Here is a 23,790-nt window from a genome sequence, read left to right as displayed (position 1 = left end):
AACTGAGACCTAATTAAGCAAGATGTAAAATAACAAACTTGTTTGCTTCCTTCAGAAGGCTCTGAGAATGGAGACAGGAGGACAGTAGTAAACAAGATTACTCAGAAGTTTGGTTTTCTTGGCTTTTTGTGCAGCAGATTTTCCTTCTCACATTAACTGCCTACTATTCACTGATTTCTTAAAAAAAAAAAAAAAAAGTCCAAAGCCCAGTAATTAAATATGATTGACAATGGGCTTCACAGGACTTGCTGCTTCAGGGATGATGCTCACCTTGCCATACCTCCTGTGACCACCACAGGCAGAGACCTGCTTGCTGGTAGCGTGGCAGGAACCAGGCGACAGAGTAGATGAGAATGGAAGCACCAAGCTACAATGTCCAAGATACACCACAGCCATGTTTTCAAATGGGAATAGCTTTGTTGTTGTTTAAATAATTCTTATTCTTCTAATTCAGCTTCCTCTTTGGAAGCCCTTCTGCAGCTTCTACGCCTGCCCATGTAGTACCCTGAGCAAACACTGAACTAGCTGGAGACTTAATATTCCACTGCTGGCCTTCAGAGCCAACCTTTCCCCTAAATTACTCCTTTATTTTTCATTTTAAAAAGAAAAAAAAAAAAAGATTCTGAGTGTTGCCCGAAACAGTTCTATGTTTCAATGTGCTTGGTATCCAGCCCAATGGAAAACCTGCCCCGAGACCTCTGGTTATTAACCGAAATCTTAAAATAGCATTATTATAAATATTCCCAAATATTTCTGTGTTTACTTATTATCACTGTATTTTCAAAACACCTAACAACTGCACCGTTTTCTTTATGCAAGGCAGCCCTAATGCACTTAAGACTATACTGACTGCTGAGAACACGACAGCCATTTGCATCTTAAGTAGACTACAGCGAAGAGGACTCTTCTTTTATTTACCCCATTTTGATTTATTTTGAGCATTAGAGAACAGGAAAACAGAAGATAATTTCAAATATGTTGGCACTATCTGCAAAGAATTCTATAAAAGCACAAAAATGAACTTTTTTTTCTTTTTATATTTTGAACAGTAATATAAAAAATATGACGTTGGTTCAAAAGTCAGATAAGGTCTGTGTTGACAACTACAATTCTTTTATTGGACATATTTTACTGAGCATTGAACACTTGTTTATGTAGGCACGGATTTAAGAATAACACCACAAAATCAAAAGGATAAAGTGCAGACCTGTACTGAGAAGCAGGCCTGGTAACTCAGTCTACTCCTACAACTCAGCAGAGAAAAGAAAGAAAAGGGGAAAAAAACTGCCGTTATAAGAGAAGAAGTATATTATAAATTACTTCCTGCAGTAACAGAACTATACAACCTTTCCTGCAAGGTCCAGAGCACTGGAAAACCCAGGTCCCCTGTGTACAAGCACACTCTGTTTGTCGCAGGAAATACTTAGACTTTGGCTTACACAAGTGGTTTATTTATAAGAAAACGTAACAAAGGTGTACTGATTAAAACAGTTCTCTTAACATCATTTCTTTATATATTTCAGAATAAAAAATTATGCACTTAAAAACAGGTAACAACCTCCCCGCAACACAATAAGTTTCAGCAAACAATGACCAAGAAAGAGTGAAAGGGGGAAGCCAGTGTCAGTCATGACTTCAAGCAACGGTCTTTGCCAGATCTCAATCCTGCTTGCACCAGAATTTTCTCCCTAAGAAGATTCAGGAGATAAAATGGTAAATTCTACATGTCCTGATCTTTCCCCATCTCATAAGGGCAGTTTTCTACAGTTCTTAGTAACAGAAAAAAAAATATATATTTCCAGAGCTTGCACACATCCAAAAAAAAAAAAAAGGCAGAAAACAAGAGGGAGAATAAAAACTAATATAAGCTAAGACATTATTTTGTAGTAAACAATAGAATATAACGTGCAATAGTGCAATTTCTCCTTTGCTGCTCCAACAATGAAGTCTTGGTAGATAGTCCACTGCATGTCAACGTACGGCATCCCACATCTAACTACGGGCTTGCCGGGCACTGCTGGGTTTGCCGGGCTTCGGAGCCGAGTCGCTCTGTCCGGGCTCTCCCTTCCCCTTCCCAAGGTGGCGGAGTTTCTGATCCCAGCGCTGCATATTGAAAGGCAAAGAAATTACAAAAGAGATTACAGAAGAAGATATACGTCACATGTAAATCAACTGCATATGTTTATAAGCAGCAGCAAAAAAATAAAAGCAGTCGCTGTTTCCACCACATTACCCTCCATTGGGCTCAAATGGTGGAATGTGAGGTTATCAGTAAAAGTCATTTTAAAATAAGAAAAACCATTTCCTGGCTTTCTTGTAGCCTCTGTGACTGAAGGGGCTGATACAAGGCGTAATGGCTTCAGCAGAAAAGCATCTCACCTTCTAAGTAACAGAATGTAAATGAAGCTATCTGTGCAATCTTGGCAGGAAGCAGGATGAAAAAACAGTCAAGTGATTTTTATTAATTTTTTTTTTTTAATTATTATTCTTTATTTATTTTTACTTTGCCAGGTAATAGCAGCCGCAGTACAAAAAGACATAATAAATATAGCTGGTACAACCCATGATGCTTTTGGAAAAGGAGGTTGCGACGAGAAGCGGGTGGCGACATGGCGTGGTCCTCAGCAGCCCCAGGCTGGGCGCGAGGGCACAGCGCAGTGGGTCACAGGCCGCAAGGAAATAAGTGAGAAAATAAGTCAGTTCCAAAAAAAAACCAACAAATGACACTGCCACCCCAGAACTGGAACTAAGCAGAAGTCAGCCCACGGCAATAATGTGGTATTTGCTCTACAGCACTGGATTTCATCAAGTTCTGCCAAATCAAACAACTTGGAATAAGATCCCCATATCTTTTCACTCATGTAATCTCTGTGGGACGTGACAAATGTGCACAGAAAAACTTGCATTTGTAATCAGAACAGTATCTTCCTGCCAGTCACCATTAAGGCTGTTGAAGAAAGTGTTGAGTGGAAGACTCAACTGGTTGAGACTGGTTTGCACAGGCACAACCATTATGTCAAATCAATGGCTGAGAAATTGTGTCAAAATAAGAATATTCTGTGTAAAATGACACTCCTAACCATGTTGAAATCACTGATACTTTGCGGTGCATCAAAACATAAAAAGGCAATCCTTCCAGAACTTAGAAGGCATTAGAATACATTTAAATTAGAAAACATTAGAATATATTTTCATATATTGCTTGCATTTGAGCTCATTGCTTCCAATTCGCTATGACATGACTTCCTTATCATGTACCTCCCTCATCTAAGCCAGAAAGGTAAATTTAAAATAGTCGCTAATCCACACAATTTGGTAAGAGAACGGTATTTAAAGAACATTAAATCTGAAAAGTATAATTCTGACTTAGTCTGGAAAACATTTGTAAAGCCCTGGTTTTTTTAATTAGTACCACAATCCCAATTAAGCAGGTGTGTGTTGCAGAATGCAGAGTTTGCCTACGGAGTTAAAACACCCCTACTGTTTGCTTTTCTGAGACGGAGGTTTTGATTGCTGCTACACTGGTGTACTTTTGGGTAATTCAATTTATCCCTTTAGTTTATTCGGCTTACATTTCTAAATAATATAGCAAATAACACACCAAGTTAATTTTGATAGTGGATATCAATCAACTGGGATCAGCACGTGTATTTCCTTCCCTTATTTTGAAAAGATTAGGTAGATGTTTCATGGTATCTGCAACACTTTACTTTTGGTGAGATATTTTCTTACCTTTACTTTTTTACCGAGACGATCCTTCCACTTCTCAGCTATGGAGCCTTCCACCAAGAGTAACCTACACAATGGAGACAACCTGTTACTCCATCAACAGACACGCACAAGCTATACAACCCAACACATGCCAGACTAAGATCTCTGAGCCTGCAGAGAGCCTTGTCCCCCCTGAATACCCATTAAGGAGCTGTACAGAGTGTCACACCAAGTTCTCCCTAGCTGGTGGCTCAGAAGTTCAGCTTTACGGGCAGGGGAACAAAAACCAACAAATATGCTCCAAGGGGCAACGCATGAAGAGTTACCTGGAGCGCTCCTCATCTTCGTAGCCCATAATGATGTACTCTTCGTTGGCGCTGAGCGGTGGGCACAGGCAGCCGGAGTTCGTGTGAAGGTTTACAGTGTCCTTTGGGATATTCACCAGGGAAGATTTTAGGATCTCCTTTACTTCCACTACCGCAGTGACGTCGTGACATTTAGTCTTCACCTCCTTCACTTTAGCCCGAATGACTGGGAAAAAGTCACAAAGAGTATAGTTGGCAGCAGCAGATAATGCAGGTCACCCCCAAGCCGTTCTTGGTGACCTCTGGGATTAGTCTTTTGCATGGTCCATTATCAAAAGCTTAGTTGAACTCCAGCAGCGTCCCTGCCCCCATCTCTTCATTACTTTATCCTCCACCAAGAGGGTGCAGGTAGCTCAGTATATCTCCTAATAGCATGGTCACAAGCTGGAGTTATGAACCACTTGGATTTGCGCCCTATTTAAGTTAGGCTTAATTTTTACCATCCCTTCTTCTTCACCCTTTCCACTTTATATATTTGATTCATTCCTTGTATGCTCTCCTGCTCCCACAAGCTGTAACTGCTCCCTCTTTGACTACTTGCAGTACAGATGACCGAACTTAATTTGTCACTCCCAGCCTTTCACAAAACGTGAATGTGCATTAAAACTTCTCGTACCACTACCTCTGCTGGATGACAGGCCCTTACTTTTTTCATTTGCTCTCCAGTGACCCAGCACCAATCTGCGCTGCTCTTTATGAACTCCAAACGCTCCTGATCTTGACCTGATGACCTGTCCGATTGTTTCCTTCCTCACCCTTTCTTTTTGCCTTAAGTTGCACAGGAGGGAAGGTTGCCTTTCAAAGGCAATGCTTTTCGTTTCTCTCATGGTGACCAGTGAACTGATACCCCATGCAAATGCAAAGCCAATCCACAGGTCATGCTCTAGAGAATGCCACATCTTTCACAGCTTGCAAACAAGGGTCCCTTTCCATTACAGAGAGCAGATTCCTCCCAATTTCTTCTAACCTGTGTGAGAAAGGCAATACGGAAGAAAGACGACCATGGACTTATACATCTCTTCTCTTCACATGCGTTGCCCGTAAAGACAATCAGCCAGCATGCATTGCAGCCATGTTAAATACAGCTGCCGACAATTAATAGTTGTTATGCGTTTAACATACACAATTTACCCCAAGCCATCCACTTCCTTAAAACCTCTTAAGATTTCAAAACAAAATCTTGCTCTAGTTTGGAGTTCTTTCAAATGCATTTTGAAACCTCTTTAATTTCCAAAGCTTGAAAAGATAGGCAGTAGCATGCTCAGCGACTCTCTACCACGTGCAGGTGTGGTACCCACTAGAGAACAGTCACTGTCTAAAGATTTCCCAAACAAATCCACCAAAACAACATAAAACCAACTAGTCACCTAAAAAATAACAACGACATTTGATGGAATACAACTAAATTTTTTAGCTTTTAATAGGATTTATTTTTAAAAGAGTCTTCTCTGACAACAGTTGTATAAATGCATAATCTTAATAAATATTACGCAGTTACTACCATTTAAATGAAGTCTTTAAGTTCAGCAAGTCTAAGGCTATTCACATGAGTAATGGGAAGAAGGATGTGCCCAATTGTTCAATTCCTGTGATACGTATTCACTGGCTTCATCAGCTTAATTGGCTTAAAACAAACAGTATGAAGAAAAGTAGCAGCCTGGACCTCTGATATGCCTGAAGTCCAGGACAATCTGGACAAGAGAGGACATAATATGGACACGGTGCACTTTTATAGGTAGTACTGACAGCATAACACAGCCGGCAAGATGCTCGTTGCTGGCTTTGATACGCGAAAAGAACCTAGGACGCCTGTTAGATCCCACGGTGAGTTTGTAGGCATGAAAGTTAGTAAAAACATCCTTTCCTGTGAAAGGAGAGCATATCAGGGCTGGAAATCAAAGAGGCAGTTCAGGCATAGCAGCCCACAACGTCATTTTGGTCACTTCACTTTTCACGCTAAAGAAGCGCACGAACCCCAAATGCCCGCGCTGACACTGAAATAACGCTCATCGGCAACAAAGACACTCTTGTACTAACATATTAAGCTAATCCCCCCCGTCCTTCTAATTTGGAAATGTTTCAGGCTGCATCTCCCTTCTGTAATAAGTACTATTGGATTAACCGTGAGTAATTGGGCCCTTAGGCTTTTTTAATGACATTTTTTCCCCTTATTTTAGCCTTAAAAACGCCAGGAGCTGGCCATGCAGCTGTCCTTACCATAGTTATAATTGTTGCGTAGATAGGTCTTCTGGGTAGCTTTTATAGGCTTGCATTTGCAGCGCTCTAGAAGACAGAAACTTTTGTTTAGAGAGAAAAGAGCATATGTTCAGTGACAATCTCCCCGAAACCCCAAACTCATGCCTAACGAAAACTGCCCTGAATTGACTTGTTTAGTACAGGCAAATGAAACATTAAAACCCACAGGGTATTCCTGCTCTGCTCTGCTGGAAGATGTTGTGGAACTGTCCATGAGATCTCAAAGGTTTCCAGGAGAAAACTTGACATGCGGAAATTTAAAAAAAACAAAGCAAAACAAAAATATTACAACCGACTAAGCCCACAACAAAGATACAAGGACTTGGAGTGTGAAGTGACAAGATCTTCGATTTTAAGCCCATTCAAGGTTCAGTCTTGGTTTCTTCTGTGCTCACAGGTGCTGTGATTCCATATCCTTCAATGCCGTTCTCTCTTCTGTACTACACTTACTGAACGCCCTCCTTTCTGCACCTTTAATCATACAGACTGTAATACAGACACAGAAAGAAAATACTACGACAGGGCACGATTTAACGTTTGATTGGAGACTACACATCCCAGCTCAGTTTAACACATTGGGATAGTCTGGGTAGCAGGCATTCACCACAAGGAATACGATTTTTGTGGCTAATTCTCCACATACAGCCCATCTCTGGAACTGCACCGTAAGATTTCTTACAGTGGCACAGCCTCTTTACACCTAAACATGGCCAAGAGCTACAGTCAACAGATGAAGCATGTCAGAGGGTGGTGGGACCAAGTTGCACGTAGCTCCCTGCTCTGGGATGGTCCCAACAAAATGAAACTTCAACCATGTTTCTTCAGCAGTGTCTGGCAGGAAATTTAAAAGAGATTAAGTTTAAGATTAAGTTTAAGATTAAGAGGCTGAAGGGCCTCACTTGACTACTGCAAGTGTTTAGTGTTACCTTTGATTCTGCTCTGGACTCTCCCTCAATTAATAACACCAGCCTTGAGCAAATGGCCTTTGAACCGTAGATTAGTCTTTACCAGACTTGGTTGGTTTGTTGACCCAATGGCTTCACGCTCTACACAGGACTGGCCCAGACGGAGATTTTAGAGCACTACGTGGAGAATATTAACTACTGGCATGTTTGCATTTGATCTTACCAATTCTGTGACAGAACAAACCAAAAAAAGCATCTCAAACGTACGGTTAGTGGAGCTGCTTGGAAAGGCGACCAACAACCCTTCTGATAAATCTATGCCATGGATCATCAGACCTGAGTATAATTTAAGCCCATGCCACACATGTGGAATTCAGACACAGGTAATAACAAACACGGGCTACAGAGCTGTCTGGGTTTGTCGTATAAAATTATGACCCAGAACTTCACGTTTAATTAACATAGGGAAATTATTAGCCTTTAGGGCGGTAAGGACGGCCTTCAAAAGACAATACAAATGAGCACTGTCAGAGCAGCATTTCCAGTGGTGCAGCTTCCAGACAGCTGGGGACCACAACAGAGGGGGAAATGCTTTCATTAGTGCCCAGGGAGTGCTGGGGCTGAAGCTCCAGACACATGCGTTCATCACCACCACTGATATTTCATGGCTGGTTGTTCTAATGCAAATATTTACTTCTTTCAAGCTAGTGTGTAAGTGGAGTTTGGTGGAGTCACACGGTCAAGCCCAGCTGACTGATATCTCCCCCTCCAAGCCCACTGCTGCACCCACTGCAGGTCTCAGTGTTATGTATAGGTGGTCATCTATTTTGACATTTGACTTGGCATTTAAGTGGAAGTAGACTTAATGCAGCCTATTTCTATACACCATCGTTCTAAAATAACAATGCATATAGCTAGTGACTTAGTTAAATCCCATGTGAAAAGTTTGAAAAAGAACTTTTATTTGCTATATCAGAATTCTGCATTAAAAAAAAAAAAAGAGGTGGCATCATATGGTTACGGACTTCTCAAATCTTTATTTATTTTGTACTGAAAGAATTTTTGTAGTTGAAAATATAAAAAAAGATACAGGAAAGAGGAGAACATATCAAAAGAAGAGGATATTGTTTCCTTGAATTTCAAACACATCCTCAGGAATCTATATATAGAGTCCTACAGACTTCAGCTTTTCTATGAGACTGTGTTAAAATAATAAAGGCAGAGAAGGGAAGTGATTTTTGGCTTCCCTTCTGCCTGTGGGAGCTCATGCATACTTTAGGCCAAATTATGGCCCATTTTATAAGCTGCCTCGAAACAGGCCATAAAAGAAGTGCTCCTATGACCCACACACACGCAGGCATCTCAGCCCTCGCGTCCAGCAAGTCGTACACTTTAACGTTCTCCTGCTCTACAGTACTTTGCTCTGCAGCACAAGTAGAATAAAATGGCCTAAATTACAAGACGAGAATATATAGCCTCACATTTCCCTCAATTTTAAGATGGTATTGGATTATTTAATTTTATTAATTTGAGGAATATATTTTATTAGTCTTGTTCTAGAAACAAATTATAGACCTGCCCATGTTCTTAATGACGGGTATCTCCTAGTGGACCTACTGCTTTTCAAATCTACATTTCAAAGAACTTTACAAAACGCTGCATTATTTCTAACTGCTCTTTAGACACACAGAAACTAATGCAAAGTCACTTGCCAAGGTCAGCTATGAAGTCAGCTGCAGAGCTAGAACCAACTCCTCTCTCCCAACTCCTGTTACAGTGGCTTTCAAAGGAAGCACATATTTGATTGATGCATGTTTCTTGCAAAGTTGAGCTTTCCCCAGGGAGTGGGAACACCCACAAAAGGTAGCTATAAAAACGTATTGCATCTCTTGATGCAGAGGGAAAGCCCCATCCAACATGATAGTCTCCTCGGAAGCTACCAGAATTACCAGAAGAGCTCTGGGACCACAATAACGTTATATCCCAAGCACTGAGACAGGCAGCAGAGGCTCACACCAGTTTTGACTCAGATCTCAGATAACTCTGCCATTAAATACTCCTTTTTAATACAAGTCAACATAGGACTAACAAAAGATCAACATTTAGACCTTTGAAAACTTCTCCCTATAAATGCCAAAACAAATGGACTACATGAGAAAAGGGTTTTCTGCACGGATCGCTACCAAGAAATGTAGTGAAGGGTCTGGAGCACAAGGCTGATGGGGAGCGGCTGAGGGAACTGGGGTTGTTCAGCCTGGAGAAAAGGAGGCTGAGGGGAGACCTCATCGCCCTCTACAACTGCCTGAAAGGAGGGTGTAGAGAGGTGGGGGTCGGTCTCTTCTCCCAAGTACCAGGTGATAGGACGAGAGGAGATGGCCTCAAGTTGCACCAGGGGAGGTTCAGACTGGATATTAGGAAAAATTTCTTCACGGAAAGGGTTGTCAAGCCTTGGAACAGGCTGCCCAGGGAAGTGGTTGAGTCACCATCCCTGGAGGTATTTAAAAGACATTTGGATGAGGTGCTTAGGGACATGGTGTAGTGGTGGTCTTGGCAGTGTTAGGTTAACAGTTGGACTTGATGATCTTAAAGGTCTTTTCCAACCTAAATGATTCTATGATTCTATGTGCCATCTTAAATATACATGCATACACAATCTGAAACCTGGCTGTAATAGTGATCAGTACAAGCACTCAAACCTGGCAAATGCTTGCCTGATAAATTAAGGATAAAAAAAAAACTCTGGAAAAACTTCTAAGTGACTTGAAAAGCATCTGATAAAGCAGACAACAATGTAGTTTACTGCCAGGAGAGGCAAAAAAGCTGCGCCCCCCCCCCCCAGCCCCTTGCAGACTCAGAGGGAAGGTTTTGCCAGCGGACGCTGCCAGGGATAAAAGGTACCTCGAAGAGGGGCAATACACGAGTCCTGCTCACTGCAACCGTATGCAGCAGCGCATGGCAATATGCTCCAGAAACTACAGAGCTGAGTCCAGGATTTTTTAAAACACATCAGGTTGTTACTTGCGGGGAAAAAAAAAATTCTATTTACAATGGCAAAATTGCAAATTTACTTTACTAAACATGTAAATAAAGCAGTTATGAAACACAGCCTTTTAGGTGGCTAAACTGTGTTTGTTGGTTGAAACAGGTGTAGTGCACTGAACCAGAAATTGTGTTTCTACAGCAAAAAGCAGTGATAAAAATATTACCCTTCCTTTTCATCAGCTCTTTTGCTGCACATCTTCACCCTATCTTTTGGATGGGATTTTTTTAGGTCTCATTTTGCTTTTGCTAGTTGAAAAGCATCATGACAGCAACAGTATAACTAAATCTTACTCTTTTCTCTTCGACTGCAGGGTTGCTTACCGGTATTACATGCAGTCTGCATCCCTGACCGCAGGCAGTGCTCAAGATATGTTTAATATTTTTGATATAAGGTGATGTTGAAGGTATCCAGCTTTACTTTCATACTCAGTGTAACTTGTATGTTCTTTATACAGTCACTGTGGAGCATGAAATCCACGCTTTCTCAATGCCATGCAATTGAAAATAGCTTAAAACTGAAAAGATACTAATATTAGCAATAGAAATCTTTACAAAGTCTTTCAGACGTGCTTCAAGGCAATTTAAAGTGAAGCTTGTTAAGGGGCTTACTTTTATCAGGTTTTTCTAATTGCAGCTGGCTTTCTGAAGGATGCGCACTGCGATTTAAATAACATTTTGCACCTACATAGCTATTGTCACATTGGGACCTACTGATCACATTTTAAAACTGCATTATAAGCTGGGCATTACCAATACTTTTTTACAATTTGGTCACAGAGATTAATGCTGAAGTTATCAAAACTTGGTATCTCATTTTATGCTCCACAACCATACTTAGGCGTTTATATAAGAAACTGAGCATCAGTGCATGCTGTAGCTGGTCGACACCTCTGGAGAAGGAAAGACACGATGGCCAACACTAGGTTTCCAAGTGTCATCTTTTTGACAAAGGCCTAAGAGGAAAACTTCTGAAGGAATGGTAATAAAATTCAAGGAAACCTACAGTCATCGGCTTGCTTGAGCAACAAATTCACATTCCTGTAACCTATTAGCTACCAATCTGGGCTGTGCTTCTTTGCATTGCCTACGACTAGTGGTAACACTCAAGGGGTTTTACTCCGTTCCAGCAAAACCAAAACAAAACAGAAATAAAAGCGACAGGGGACCTGCTGGAATAAAACCAGGCTCAGAAGGTCTCAGCCTCGATCGCCTCAGGTTAACGGGAGTTTTGCCATTGTCTACAAGGAGGTCAGAATTTAATTTGCAAACTTTGAAGTCAGAATGAACCATTACCTTCACTGGTTTTCCCCAGTGAAAATCCATTTAATGATCATTCTCACAGTTTGAGACAAAACTTTTAATGAAATCAGCTCAGCCCTTTTGATTTGATGGAAATTTTGCCCAGACAATAGCAGAAGGGATGAGTGCTAAAAGACGCGCTAAGGAGTTAATCGAGTCGCCTGCTGAGAGGTCCACGGGCTGAGCAGCCCCAAATCCCACCTGCCCACGGGATACAAAAGCACAATCTACAGGATTCCAAGACAAGACAGCGTATTTAAACATCACTTAGTACCCCTCCTACTTAATCAAATATTAAAAGTATTTGAAAGACTATAGCTTATTATACAGTTTTATAAAAGTGTACTCACCGATGCTGGCGCCTCTACAGTTGCCATTATTAGAATCCATAGGGAAATCTGGCACGGGTTCATAAAATATGTGGAGAAATGTTAGTATTTTTAATACTGGATTATTTCAATACACCCAACATTACAATGTTTTCTCTTTCTCTAATATTTAGCACATTAAAACTTAATAACTTAAACAACTAACAGATTGTAACATTCTACAGGCCAGCTCTGTTAAAAGTTGACACTATTTCTTATCTGAACTTCACCCGAATCCGGAACATCATGTTAAATGCTGAAGCAGATTAAATATCCCATTTCTACTGGGGCACAGGCTGGCAGGTTTAGGACAAGGATGGAAATTCATGGCATGAACTTACAAGCATCTACAAAAAGTACACGTACTGTTTGCATTTAATTAGATGATGAAGGAGAAATTACTTTTGGTTTGTTTTTTTGGTTACTGAGGAAATCAAACCAACCAACCACAGTCATATCGTTGAAGCAAATGCCAAAACAAATGTTTCAGACCTTCCCCTTCCCCTGTGTTTAAAAACATACTGATTATTTTGAAGGACAGATAAGGAACAGAAGGAAAAAAAGGCACTATGCCCAAAGAACTGCTTTTAGACACTTTCCTAAGTGGAGTGTGTCCCACATTAGTAAGATGCATCATTTCAAACCTATTGTTCATTAAATCACACCACTTAATACATTTATACATATACTTAATCATGAAAAACAAGTATGTTAATGCATATAATGTTGTGCAAGTTAAGGAAAAAAAAGGCAAGAGAAACAAGACTTGGGAGAGAGGCAGTATACTTTATTGGAATGACACAAAATGGAAAAACAAATGAGCTGTCAAATAAAAAGCCCTTCTTTAAGTTTGCATGCCCAAACGTTTACACAGCTTTTTCAACTCTGGAAGCTGGTATCATACAAACATCATATTTCTTATACCCTTGCATTATCATATCACACTGCTTTCACAATACAGAACAAATGAATACAAGACCATGTAACAAAAGCTCCTCTCCTGCAGCTGAAGCTATAAGGATCTGGCTGTAATACAGCCCAGGACACTGATGGTATTCGGTATAGGTGAAGGGTTTAGATGTCTGGACTACATTTTAAGGGTCATTATTTAACCACAAGTTCTGTAAATATGTATTTAAAATAACTGTTTACAAGAGATCTAATATTACTTAGTCAATCTTCTAATTTGGCCATCCTTTTTAAACAAAAATCTCCATCTTAATGCATATTTATACTTCTCATAGCAACATGAAACTTCCTTTACATAAATGGGGATATGGCTAAATGACAGGGCGAGAGTAAATCTGAAAAACAACTAATTCCCCTTACTAACATAATAATTAACTTCAAAAAATTGAGACTTCCAGAGTAATTATTCCTACCAATATAAAGAGCAAAGGGTAGAGAAAATAGCATAGAACAGAATAGATTGAACAGATGCCGTTTACATCCAATACCCTGTTGCTAGTAAAAATCCCACCCATTTTCTCCCAAATAAAGTTCCAAACTACCGCAGGATCTTCACTTATAGAACAAACCCAACATTTTCACAGAGCCTATTTGGTCTTTGGTTATCAGGTACTTCCACAGCAGCTGTAAGGCTTCTCCATGCTGCCTTGTAACAAGGCAAATTACCCAAGCTAATTCTTACTTATGTGGGTTTTTTCATTATTCACCTGAGCTATCCTCAAATTTTAAAAAAGCTGTTGTTACCAGGCGGTAGTTAAAGATTGTGACCCTTACCAATAGTACATGGTAAAAAAAAAAAAAAGAGATCTACATCAAATTTAAATGCATTTTATGCCGTATCAAGTGCTTTCTTGTATTCCAGGACAGGATGAAAGAGGAATTAAAATGGTCTTGCTCTTGTAAATGGTTAAGTAAAGGATGACCACATTTCTTCTCATTCTTCCTCTCCTGGGCCAACCCCCTGCTGTCTTGTTCATTTAGCCAGTGCTTCGCTTTAAACCTGTAATTCCTTCTGACATGGTAACAGCAGAGAGAGCACTCGGGTCTATACCCTGATTATGCTTCCATCTGCTCCCATCCGCGAAACCTCCCAGCCACCGACCACGGAGAGGCGGCTCTGCCTCTCCGTGTGCCTAAGACTGGCCTGAGATCTTTCACCACTCTCTGGGCATTCAAGACGCCAGCAAAGAAAGCTCTCCAGATTCGCAGTCCCTCTCGTTCAGTTGCCTTGGCCAGCTTCTCAGGTTGCCTTCAAGGCTGGCTGGCATTGCACACGTCCAAGGCAACTCTTTGGTGCTTCACCAAAGCTGTGGTGGAGGTCTGTGGACTCTTTGGAGGAACTGTAGCCAGCAAGCTACAGTTCCTGCAAAAATAGGTACTTCAGTTATGACCGACGGGACGGTTCGTTCACACTTCCAAAGCACATGCCCTATGCCAACAAAATTGGTACTGGGGGCAGAAAAACTTTTCATCAGCAGAGGAGGCAAGGGAAATACCAGGTTGAATGTTTATCATCTTCACATCCACGGAGGGAACAGGGAAGGAAAAAGAAGCCCTGAAGTGCACTCTCCCTTCCTAAACCAAGGGCTGATCCAAGCAGTCATGACTTCATGGTGTTTGAGCAAACCAAGTCCAATTCACTCTGGAATTACAACTAAACATAAACCAGAGCCCAGTAAGGGGTTTGCAGCCTCCCCTGACCCCACTCGGGGGTACGATGCTCGTGTGTATCGGCTGAGGAACTCTCTTTCAAACTTACACCGATGCAAGGGGGGCTGGTAAACACTCCATATGCCCAAGATCAACCTGGTCCTGCAAACAAACATGGAACTAAACTCCTTTCCACCAGACGTTCCCTTCCACTCCTAAGTACACAACTTACTTTATTTTTACCAAATTACAACGCACCACAACCTCAACCCATTTCCTAATTCTGCGTTCATTCACCAGGTCACTTGTCCTACCCCAAACCAGCGGTTGCGGGTATCTGACGAAGCAGCTGGCTGTGCAACAAGAGTAATTCAGATGTGTGCGGAGCAGCTATTAATGGAAACGGCTCCCATTTCTCTGCCTGCGCGAAGGCTGCGGTGCGCAGCCTGTTGCCCTCTGCAATTGTGGTCAGAGCACGGTGGCTGTCAATGGGCAAAGGAGGAGTAAACAGGTACCGATACGTCACTTTACGATTCGTTTCCCTACCTGCAAGGGCTTGGGCCAGGCAAGTATTGACCTTGCCTTGATGCTTATCCTTCCCGGTGCACTCATGCTTATTTAGGGATGAGCAGTTTCTACTGATGGAGAGTAGCGTGGGCTTGCGGAGGGGACCGGAGACCTCCACCACTGTACAACACATCTTGGGAAAGGCTTCACATCTCCCTGATCCCTCCTCCGGTCAAGCTCATACTGCCTGCTCCCTTCTCATCTACCGGGGAAGCGATGGGAAAAAGGGTCTGGGCCAGCCCTGCTACCAGCCACTCGCAAGATCTTAGGTGGGTGTGAGCAACCACGAAATCCCATCCCCTGACCCCAGCAGTCTCATGGGCAGAGACCTCTCTCCCATCAGGAGATGCACATTGCTTAGACCTCCAGCCGTAATGCAGACAGAGAAAAAAAAAAAAAGCTGTTTTTAAAAATAAACAACTGACTTCCTATTGTTCCACTTCTCTTCTGAGGCGACCTCTCTGCCAAGTTTTGTCTATGCAAAACAATCTTTTTGAAAGAAATATCTGTCATCGACGATTAGCAGGATTGCCAAAGGGGAAATATTATCCAGAGCTCCAATCCAAAGGCTTCCTACTAAATTTTGTTTAAGAGCAGGGGAAAAAGTCCAAACTGATTTTTCCAATAAGCTGTTTTAATTAATCGCTTTTCAGAGGGATGCTATATAAAAAAACCAAACCACTAACAAGGAGAGCAGAACAAAAGCCACTTCCTTAGTAAGTGTACAAAATAACAATGCCTGGATCACAGATTTGGATGAGAGGTTTGGGAAAAGGAAGCAAGTTGGTAAAACTTAGTTTTGAGCAAACATCTTACTTATATCACAGTTTAAATTAAAAAAAAAAAAAAAAAAAAAAAAAAAGGCAGAGGAAGAGCCAAAATTAACATGATCCTGATTGTCACTGCAATTAAAGAATATGGCCCAGCTATTACTGAAGCCATCCCAAGCACCCTGCCCCAAAGAACAAAACCACAGCGAGCGGCTGCTGCTTGGGCTCCTTCTTCAGATGGAGACATCTGTGAGCCCCCCATTGATTAAGAAACCTTCAAATATGCATGAATTCAGACTTTGTATTCTACTTAAGGTCTTAACACAGAGAGAATCCTTGCTAATCTGACTGCAAAAACATGCACAGCAAAGCAAAGTAATAGGAAGACTGATCCTCATTAGAATTTGATACAGATCACTTGAACTCCAAGTCGCAGAGCAGCCTGCAACATGACAACATGGACGTTCCACGTAATGAATTATTCCACGTAACAAATCTTGCTGGGTTTTGATGCCATTTAACGGCCTAGGTCTTGACTTGACGCTTAGACCGTAAAAGCCATTCTAGGGGACTCAGCCTACAAAGGCAGACAAACTGAAGTGATAGTATAACACCACCAATGGTATCACCATTCATAAGTTTTAAATACTCTTCATTTACTTTTCCTGTCGTCTTTAAGGCTTGAAGCTTGTAATGATCTTGTTCTTTAACTCAGAAATGAGGCTGCTTCTGACTTTTGAGCAAACACCTAAAACAAATCTCGACTTTAAAATGACAACCTGGGCATGACTGCTTGCCCTCGGTACAGTCTGAAACACTCTCCTAACACCGCCGTGCATTTCGGCTACTATAAGTGGAGCTATGCAAAGTCTGAGTCAGAGCAAATCTGATCTGGAGTTAGGAAACCACTGTTTTGGAAATGAAGTTAATAACATATGAAAAATAAGCATGGGAAACGGCTCTTTCACTTTTCTTTTAAGCATATAATGCCAAATTCACATACTAGATTACTGTGAATTCATCTAGGCGGACAGGCAGGTACGGAGGACTTGGCCTACAGGGAGAAATCATGGGTTCATATAAGATTTAAGGAAATACGTCTCCTTCACTTGAATAATCTTTAATTTTCTTTAATGTTCAAGAGGTGGTATTTTTTTTTAAGAGATTCAGAGTTCTCCTCAGCCATCTTATGATAATCACCCAAAACGGTTCGGACATTAATTACACGTGGTTGATACCTTGTGATGATGCTTCCCTTTTCTCCAACATCTCATTAACAACCCAACATGCCTTCGAGCTATTTTTCTATCTAAATAAGATCCGATGAGACAAAAATCCAACTGCCGGATCTGTCCTCCGATATGCATGGTACCCATCATACCGTTCTCCTTTTACTGCCAGTTCCCTCTTCAAAACAGGAATAAACATGTCACTTGAGACATAAACACATCTGCTGAAGAGCTTTTCTGAGTCAACATCCCAACACCAGCAATGACTGTGGTCAGGCTGGTCATTTATTACATGTAAAATTAAAGACAGGTCCCGCTATTGAAATTTTAGATTCAAGAGAGTTTTTGTCTGTCTGCACTCCTTGCTGCTTCATCGACTAAAGAAGATTTGATAGGACCTTGAATGAAGGAAGCGGATAACCTGATAGACATCAGGCAGTCGGCATATGCACCCAGCACAAGGAGAAAGAAATAGATGGAGCATGGGAATGGGACCTCCTGCATACGCGAGATGGCTTGTATCGATGTCTGCGATCAGAACCGCTTTCATCCCCAAAAAGCAAAGGGCAGGGATGCAGGATAAAAGCCATACATCAGACATTCGCCTGCACTAACCTCACATCTGGGATGTTAATGTATTGTCAAGAGGCTTTTTCACCCTCCATCCTGGACTGTGATTTGTCGCATCTTCCACAGAAAGCCAAAATACTTGGTGACACACCTGCCTCCAGAACACCCACACGGTGCCCCGAGCATCCCTCTGCTGCCTGGGTGTAAAGGAACCCAGGTGTTTCCCAAAGATAATGAAAAATCAAGAAAGATATGGTTCCCACAGGACGCTTGTTTGAAGGTGGTCCCCGTAACCTGAGGAACCTCAGGCGTCCAAATCAGCAGTGTGGTACAGCAGCTCCCACTCAGGTTTTGGAGACCAGCACAAGCCCAGGGGGTCTGCAGGGCTTTTCCTCTAACTGAGCCCTGAACAAGGCAGTTCTAGCGTTCTTATCAGCCTTCTCCATCACAGACGTAGCAGCGGCTATTTCATCCCTTCAATGTGTCAGCAGCCCTGAAGAACATCGGGAGAATGACACAAATACCTCCCTCTTTCCTGCAAAGAGGAAGCCTCTAGATCTTCCTCACCACCTCGGCTGCACGTGGAAAGAGGTTCTAGAAGATGTTTGTGGAGGACTCATGACCTGTGCCTCAATAACCAAAAGTAAACTTCTTACTGGGATTCACCACAGATTTTACTAACCACAGTTTCTCCACATTTTGCAACAGCCACAGTCTACCAGGCATGGGGAATACAACTGATCGGAGAGGAATTTCTCATCTTTTACTGCACCATCAGCCAAAGGAAAAAAGTGAACTTCAAATGATCTTCAACTTGGCATCACTGAAATCAGAGTCAAGACCAATTACTCTAATGGTGGCAGGGAATTTTTGCCAGTGTCTATACAAGCTCTTCCCGGCTGCAGAAGAGCAGACGATAACTGATCCAGCACGATGTTAACCCGCTGCAGCCTCTTGCAGGCGGCTCAACCCGAAGAAAGTGTGTCCTGAGGGTCAGAAGAGCCCTCGCACCCAGCTGAACCGTGTGCTCCTAAGAAAGATGCATGGTCTAATACTGGAAAAGGAATGGAAATTGGGCTTTCCAAACCCTGTTCCCCTGATAAGGACAAACATCTGACCCTGTCATCCTTCAGGCTGCTGCCGTACAGAAGGGACCAGACAAATGCATTAATCCTCACCAGTAATAACGCAGAGACCTCAAGAGGAAAGGAAACAGCAGAATCCTGTTACTTTGCAGGTAGCGAAAAAGAAAGAAAAAATCATGATTTCACTTCTGAACAGTAAAAAACCCCCCTCTCCAACAACAGAAGCCCATGGAAAAATGGATTTATATTTCTGCCTGCCCTATTAGACATAGTTTACAGACAGCACAAGGGGTGGGAGTGCTTAGGAGATAAAATAAGAGCAAGCATTCTGCACGCTCCCCATTAGGCAGTTGGTTATTCGTGTCTTCTACTTGGCTGCAATCCTTTATTTGGAGAATCGACTTTGGAAGTGTTCACCTTACCTCTTCCTAGAACAGGAATCCTTCACTCTGCTTTCTAAAGAAGCAGTTTTATTCCCTCAAGAAGGATTCTTTCAGTCTGGTGCATAATGCATCAGTTCAAAATTTTCAGCCCAGAAATGAGAATGTCATCAGGTTCTCATTCACTGAAAGAGAGTTTTCATGGATCCAGCCCTGGAATCCCTCAAAGAGGTTATTGTACTGCTGAGGTCCTCAGAAATAGGTAACTCGGGGGCAATTTTAGCCAAACTTCCTCCCTCCAGATTTGAATGTGATTGCTTTCAAATCGCTGCAGACCTGCCAAGCCTCGCTCGGTTTGGAGCCATTTTTAAGGCGGTTTCGAAAGCACCTCAATGCCGCGGAGAAAGGTGCTTGGCGTTCAAAGCTGCACTTCCCCAAACCATCCCAGCAGGTCTGCAGCCCCCAGAGAGCAGCAGCAGCAGCAGCGAGGGAGCTGCAGGCAAAAACAGATGGTGGGGTTCACGGGCTGGGGACAAGTGCAGGGAGGAGGAAAGAGGGAAAGGTGAGAGGGGAGCAATTAGACGGGTTAGAGAAAAATAGTAGTAACAACCGGAGATATTCAGGGTATGGTCATTGAGTTGAGATTTCAAGAGGTGGAGAAGGTAACTCGATGGAGTCAGAGAAGGAGCAGGGTTAGTCTGGCCTACAAATAAATGGGGAGGAGGGGAGAGAGCAGCTCACCTGAGCTGGGGAGCACAGTCAGGAAACCGAAGCATGAGATTTCGTTAGGAGAGGAGAACAGGAATTACAGTGTTTGGCATTGCTGGCAGTAGGATACATAAAGCGTTTGGTAACAGGACAGAAGCACAGTCAAATACTGTGCTGAGCATAGCGTGAAAAAAAACCCTTTCATTCACAGGACACTGCTGGGGGAGGATGGAGAGGTGGGATCCGCTGCCCATCAGCGAGCTCCCACAACCCGGCGTTGCAGCTGCGGGCACCGAAGGAGCCGGACAGCAGCGCAATGAGCCCATGGAGTGCATGGGTGCTGGCACGCCTCAGCCTCTGACCCCTCTTAGCTGCTCCTCTGCCCCAGCTCTGCTCTCCCGCTCCTGTGACGGAGAGGTCTAGCAGACCCAACGCTGCAACTCTGCAGCAAGGAAACGCAGGTTTGTTCCACCACCAGCAAACGCTTTCCTCAAGTGAGACAGGAACTGTGGTTATCTTGTAAAGGTCAAACCTCACTCATGATAACCACCCACTAGCTTGCTTTGATTTCCTATTCAATAGCTCCTTCAATTTAATATTGCTGTGGTGCTCATCTTGTCACGCAGCTTTGCCCTGCTAACTCTTCCAGCCCAGAGGCAGCCGTGATGGGAGCACACCCCTAACAGAGCAGGGTCCCTGAGCAAGAGCAGGTTTGCAGCATCGTGGTGGCCAAAGCGGTCAGCAGTCTTCACCCAACCGCCCGGAGATGCTCCTGCCTCCCCGGTACCCCCAGACGGCAGCCGGACACCCAGTGCCAGCCGTCCTGTGGGACCACAGCGAGCGCAGCCGGTGAAACGGGACGCAGCGAGAAAGCCGAGGGGCTCCAACGGCCCCTCGGAGGTGATGGGGGTCAGGTACCACCAGAGCTGCGCTGGAGCTGCTTCAGTGCTGGAGGCAGCCTTCGGCTCGCTCGGGGACGCCGGGAACGAAAGGTAGCGGAAGGCTGTACCTTTGCTGCGCTCTCCTGACCGTAACTCGCGAGCCCAGGGACCTGGCAAGGGACCTGTGCAGTAACCGGGCATTCAACACGAACCAGAGAGATGAGGCCGTTCGCTCCCCTTCAGCTGTGCGTGTGCCAGTGCCGGCACGGGAGGAGGCCGGGGAGACGACAGCCCCCCAGGTCCTGCCCGGGGCTCCTCTGGGCAGGGGGGCTCTCGCCCCAAAATCCACTGGCTGTGCCCAGGGGGGCGATGGCTTGTTGGGAGGGGAGCAGCCCGCTTTGGGGAGAGTGGGCGGCTGGGGATGAGCAAGGAGAGGCTCTGGGGGAGCTGGCAGCCCGGGGACAAGCAGGAGCACCGCTCTCCTGGGGGGCTCTGCCTTGCCAACAGGCAACCGCCCCCATGAAGTAATACCAAAGCCGGGTATCGAAGCGTTGCCGTCTACGTGAAACGCGGGCTGTCGCTCCCACACTTTTGAGCGCTGCCCAGCGCGACGGCAGGGCTGTCATTTGTCACACACCCCCTTTCCCGAGAGCAAAACTTTTCCAGCAGCGCTGCGGCTGGTAAAGGCGGAGAAAAGCGAAGAAAAAAGCGGAGGGCAAGAAAAGCGGCTTAGAGAAAAGTCGGAAAGAGCGGAGAAAAGGCAGGGCTCGCCGGGGCGGGCGCGGCTCCCCGCTCGCCGGCGCCCATTGTCCGGGCGGGCGGGCGGAGCGGCCCCGGCCCCGGCCCCGGCCCCGGGCACTCACCGGCGCCCTCGGCGGTGACGATGGCCTCGGGGGAGATGCAGACGCCGCGGTCGTAGAGCGGCAGCTCGTCGCAGGCCAGGCTCTCGGGCCAGGCGTGGCGGTAGCGGATGAGGACGGGCTCGCAGCCGGCGCGGGCGCGCTCGCAGACGGACTTGCAGGGCTTGATGGGCTCATGCTGGAAGTCGATGGTGCAGATGGGCGCGTACATGGCGCAGAGGAAGAAGAGGAGGTCGGGGCTGCAGTTGGTGCCCAGCAGCCCCTCGAACTGCTCCATGGCCAGCACGGCGTTGGCCTGCGTGCTGTGGTGCAGGTGGTTCGGCATCTTGGTCATGTTCCAGGGCAGCGGCTTGCACAGCGGGATGCGCACCGGCTCGCAGGCCGCCGACCGCCCCGCCGGCGCCCGCCCCAGCACCAGCAGCCCGGCCAGGGCCAGGGCCAGCACCGGCAGCCCCCGCCACATGCCGCCGGCGCGCCCCCGCCACGCCGCGCCGAGCCCCGGGGCCGAGCGGCGAGACCTGGGCGCGGGGGGCGGCTCCTCCGCCGCCGCCGGCCGCGCTGCCGCGGGGCCCCGCCCGCCGCCCGGCCCCTCCGCGCCTCCCGCCGGCCGGCCGGGGCCCTCCCCGCCTCCCCTCCCGCCCGCCCTCCCGCCGGGGCCGGGGCCGGGGCCGGGGCCGCCCCGCGCCGCCCCCAGGTTTGGCCCCGAACAAAGGAGAGCGGCGGCGGGCGCGGCCCGGGCAGCGGAGGGAAGGGGCCCTTTTTGTGTGAAAACCGGGCCGTCCCTTGCTTCGGGAAGAAGTTGAACACGCGGCTGTGAGTTCAGAGACGAATGCAGTCATTGCAGATCACAGAATCGGAGAGTGCTTGGGGGTGCAAGGCACCTTTACAGCTCATCTGCTCTAACGCCCTGCAAGAGCAGGGACATCTTCAACTGGATCAGGTTGCTCAGAGCCCCGTCCACCCTCAGCTGGAAGGGTTCCAGGGATGGGGCCTCCACTGCCTCTCCGGGCAACCTGTGCCAGTGCCTCACCACCCTCATTGTAACAAATTTCTTAACTCCAGCCTAAATCTGCCCTCCCTTAGTTTAAAACCATTGCTCCTTGTCCTAGCACAACAGGCCTTGCTAAAAAGTCTGTCCCTGTCTCTCGTGTAGGCCCCCTTCAGGTACTGGCAGGCTGCTATAAGGTCTCCCTGGAGCCTCTCTTCTCCAGGCTGAACAACCCCAGCTCTCTCAGCCTGTGCCCATAGGAGAGGTGCTCCAGCCCTCGGATCGTTTTTGTGGCCCTCCAGCAGCTCCGTGTCCTTCCTGTGCTGGGGGCTCCAGAGCTGGACGCAGCGCTGCAGGGGGGCTCTCACCAGAGCAGGGCAGGGCAGAGCAGAGGGGCAGAATCAGCCTCCCCCAGACCCGTAACTCACGTGTTAGCTGGGAAAGGCCTGCTTCCACGTGCGCTGCTGTGCGTGGTGGAATAGCGGGAGAAGGCGGTGGGCATGGAGAAAGCGTATGGTGGAAGTCACCTTGAAATGGTGATGGGTGACCGTCTTCAAAGGAGAGCCTGTAAGAATGGTGAGAGGTTTAAAGAAAAAAAAATTAATTCAGCAGGGCTGCTAGAGGTGCTTTCTTTTCATAAGGTTAAAAAAAAAGGCCATATATTGAGATTTAAGTAGCTCACAGCAATGGCACGACAAAGGGTGGCCTAACTAATCTGAAAAAAGAGCCTTGATACACACGAACTAACATTTATTAACGGAATAAACTCTTCCTAGTTATAAAGGTATCGAGCAACTGCTCGATCATGTGTTTGGTTTAGGTTTACTGGGGTATTAGCAGGTTTATTATTTCAGTTTCTGCCATTAAATCAAACCTGTGAGTAGACACACACCTACCAGAAGCCAGTGCTTGGAAACCAGACCAAAAATCTGGATGGCTTATGAAAGCAACCATAGATACAGACTTAGAAACGCAGGGTCCGAAGCCTGGAAAGGCTTTTCTACATTTTTTAACTTATCACTGCAGATGAAACCTTGATCCCTTTAACTCAGCTGCAAAAGCCCTGTTGGCTCCAGTGAAGGCACGCACCAAGCAAACAGCGAGTTGCAATAAAGCCAGTGGAGTGGAGGTACCACGTGCGTGTTTCAGCATCGCCACACAAGTATTTGGCCTTTTATTTGCCCGCC

General features: G+C 45.2%; 1 protein-coding gene across 1 annotated transcript; it reads right to left on the bottom strand.

The window, feature by feature from the left end:
- Positions 1-924: 924 nt before the first annotated feature.
- Positions 925-22,170, bottom strand: FRZB (frizzled related protein). Its single transcript, XM_072874587.1, has 6 exons — positions 21,619-22,170; positions 11,929-11,976; positions 6,294-6,359; positions 4,038-4,242; positions 3,733-3,796; positions 925-2,103 (listed from the first exon to the last, which is right to left on the bottom strand). The coding sequence occupies exons 1-6, from the start codon at positions 22,076-22,078 to the stop codon at positions 1,993-1,995; spliced, it is 954 nt and encodes a 317-aa protein (XP_072730688.1). The 5' UTR covers positions 22,079-22,170; the 3' UTR covers positions 925-1,992.
- Positions 22,171-23,790: the final 1,620 nt, after the last annotated feature.

The sequence above is a fragment of the Ciconia boyciana genome, chromosome 10 (genome assembly GCF_034638445.1).
Source record: "Ciconia boyciana chromosome 10, ASM3463844v1, whole genome shotgun sequence".
NCBI classification, from domain to species: domain Eukaryota; kingdom Metazoa; phylum Chordata; class Aves; order Ciconiiformes; family Ciconiidae; genus Ciconia; species Ciconia boyciana.
This window is presented reverse-complemented; position numbering and strand designations above follow the sequence as displayed.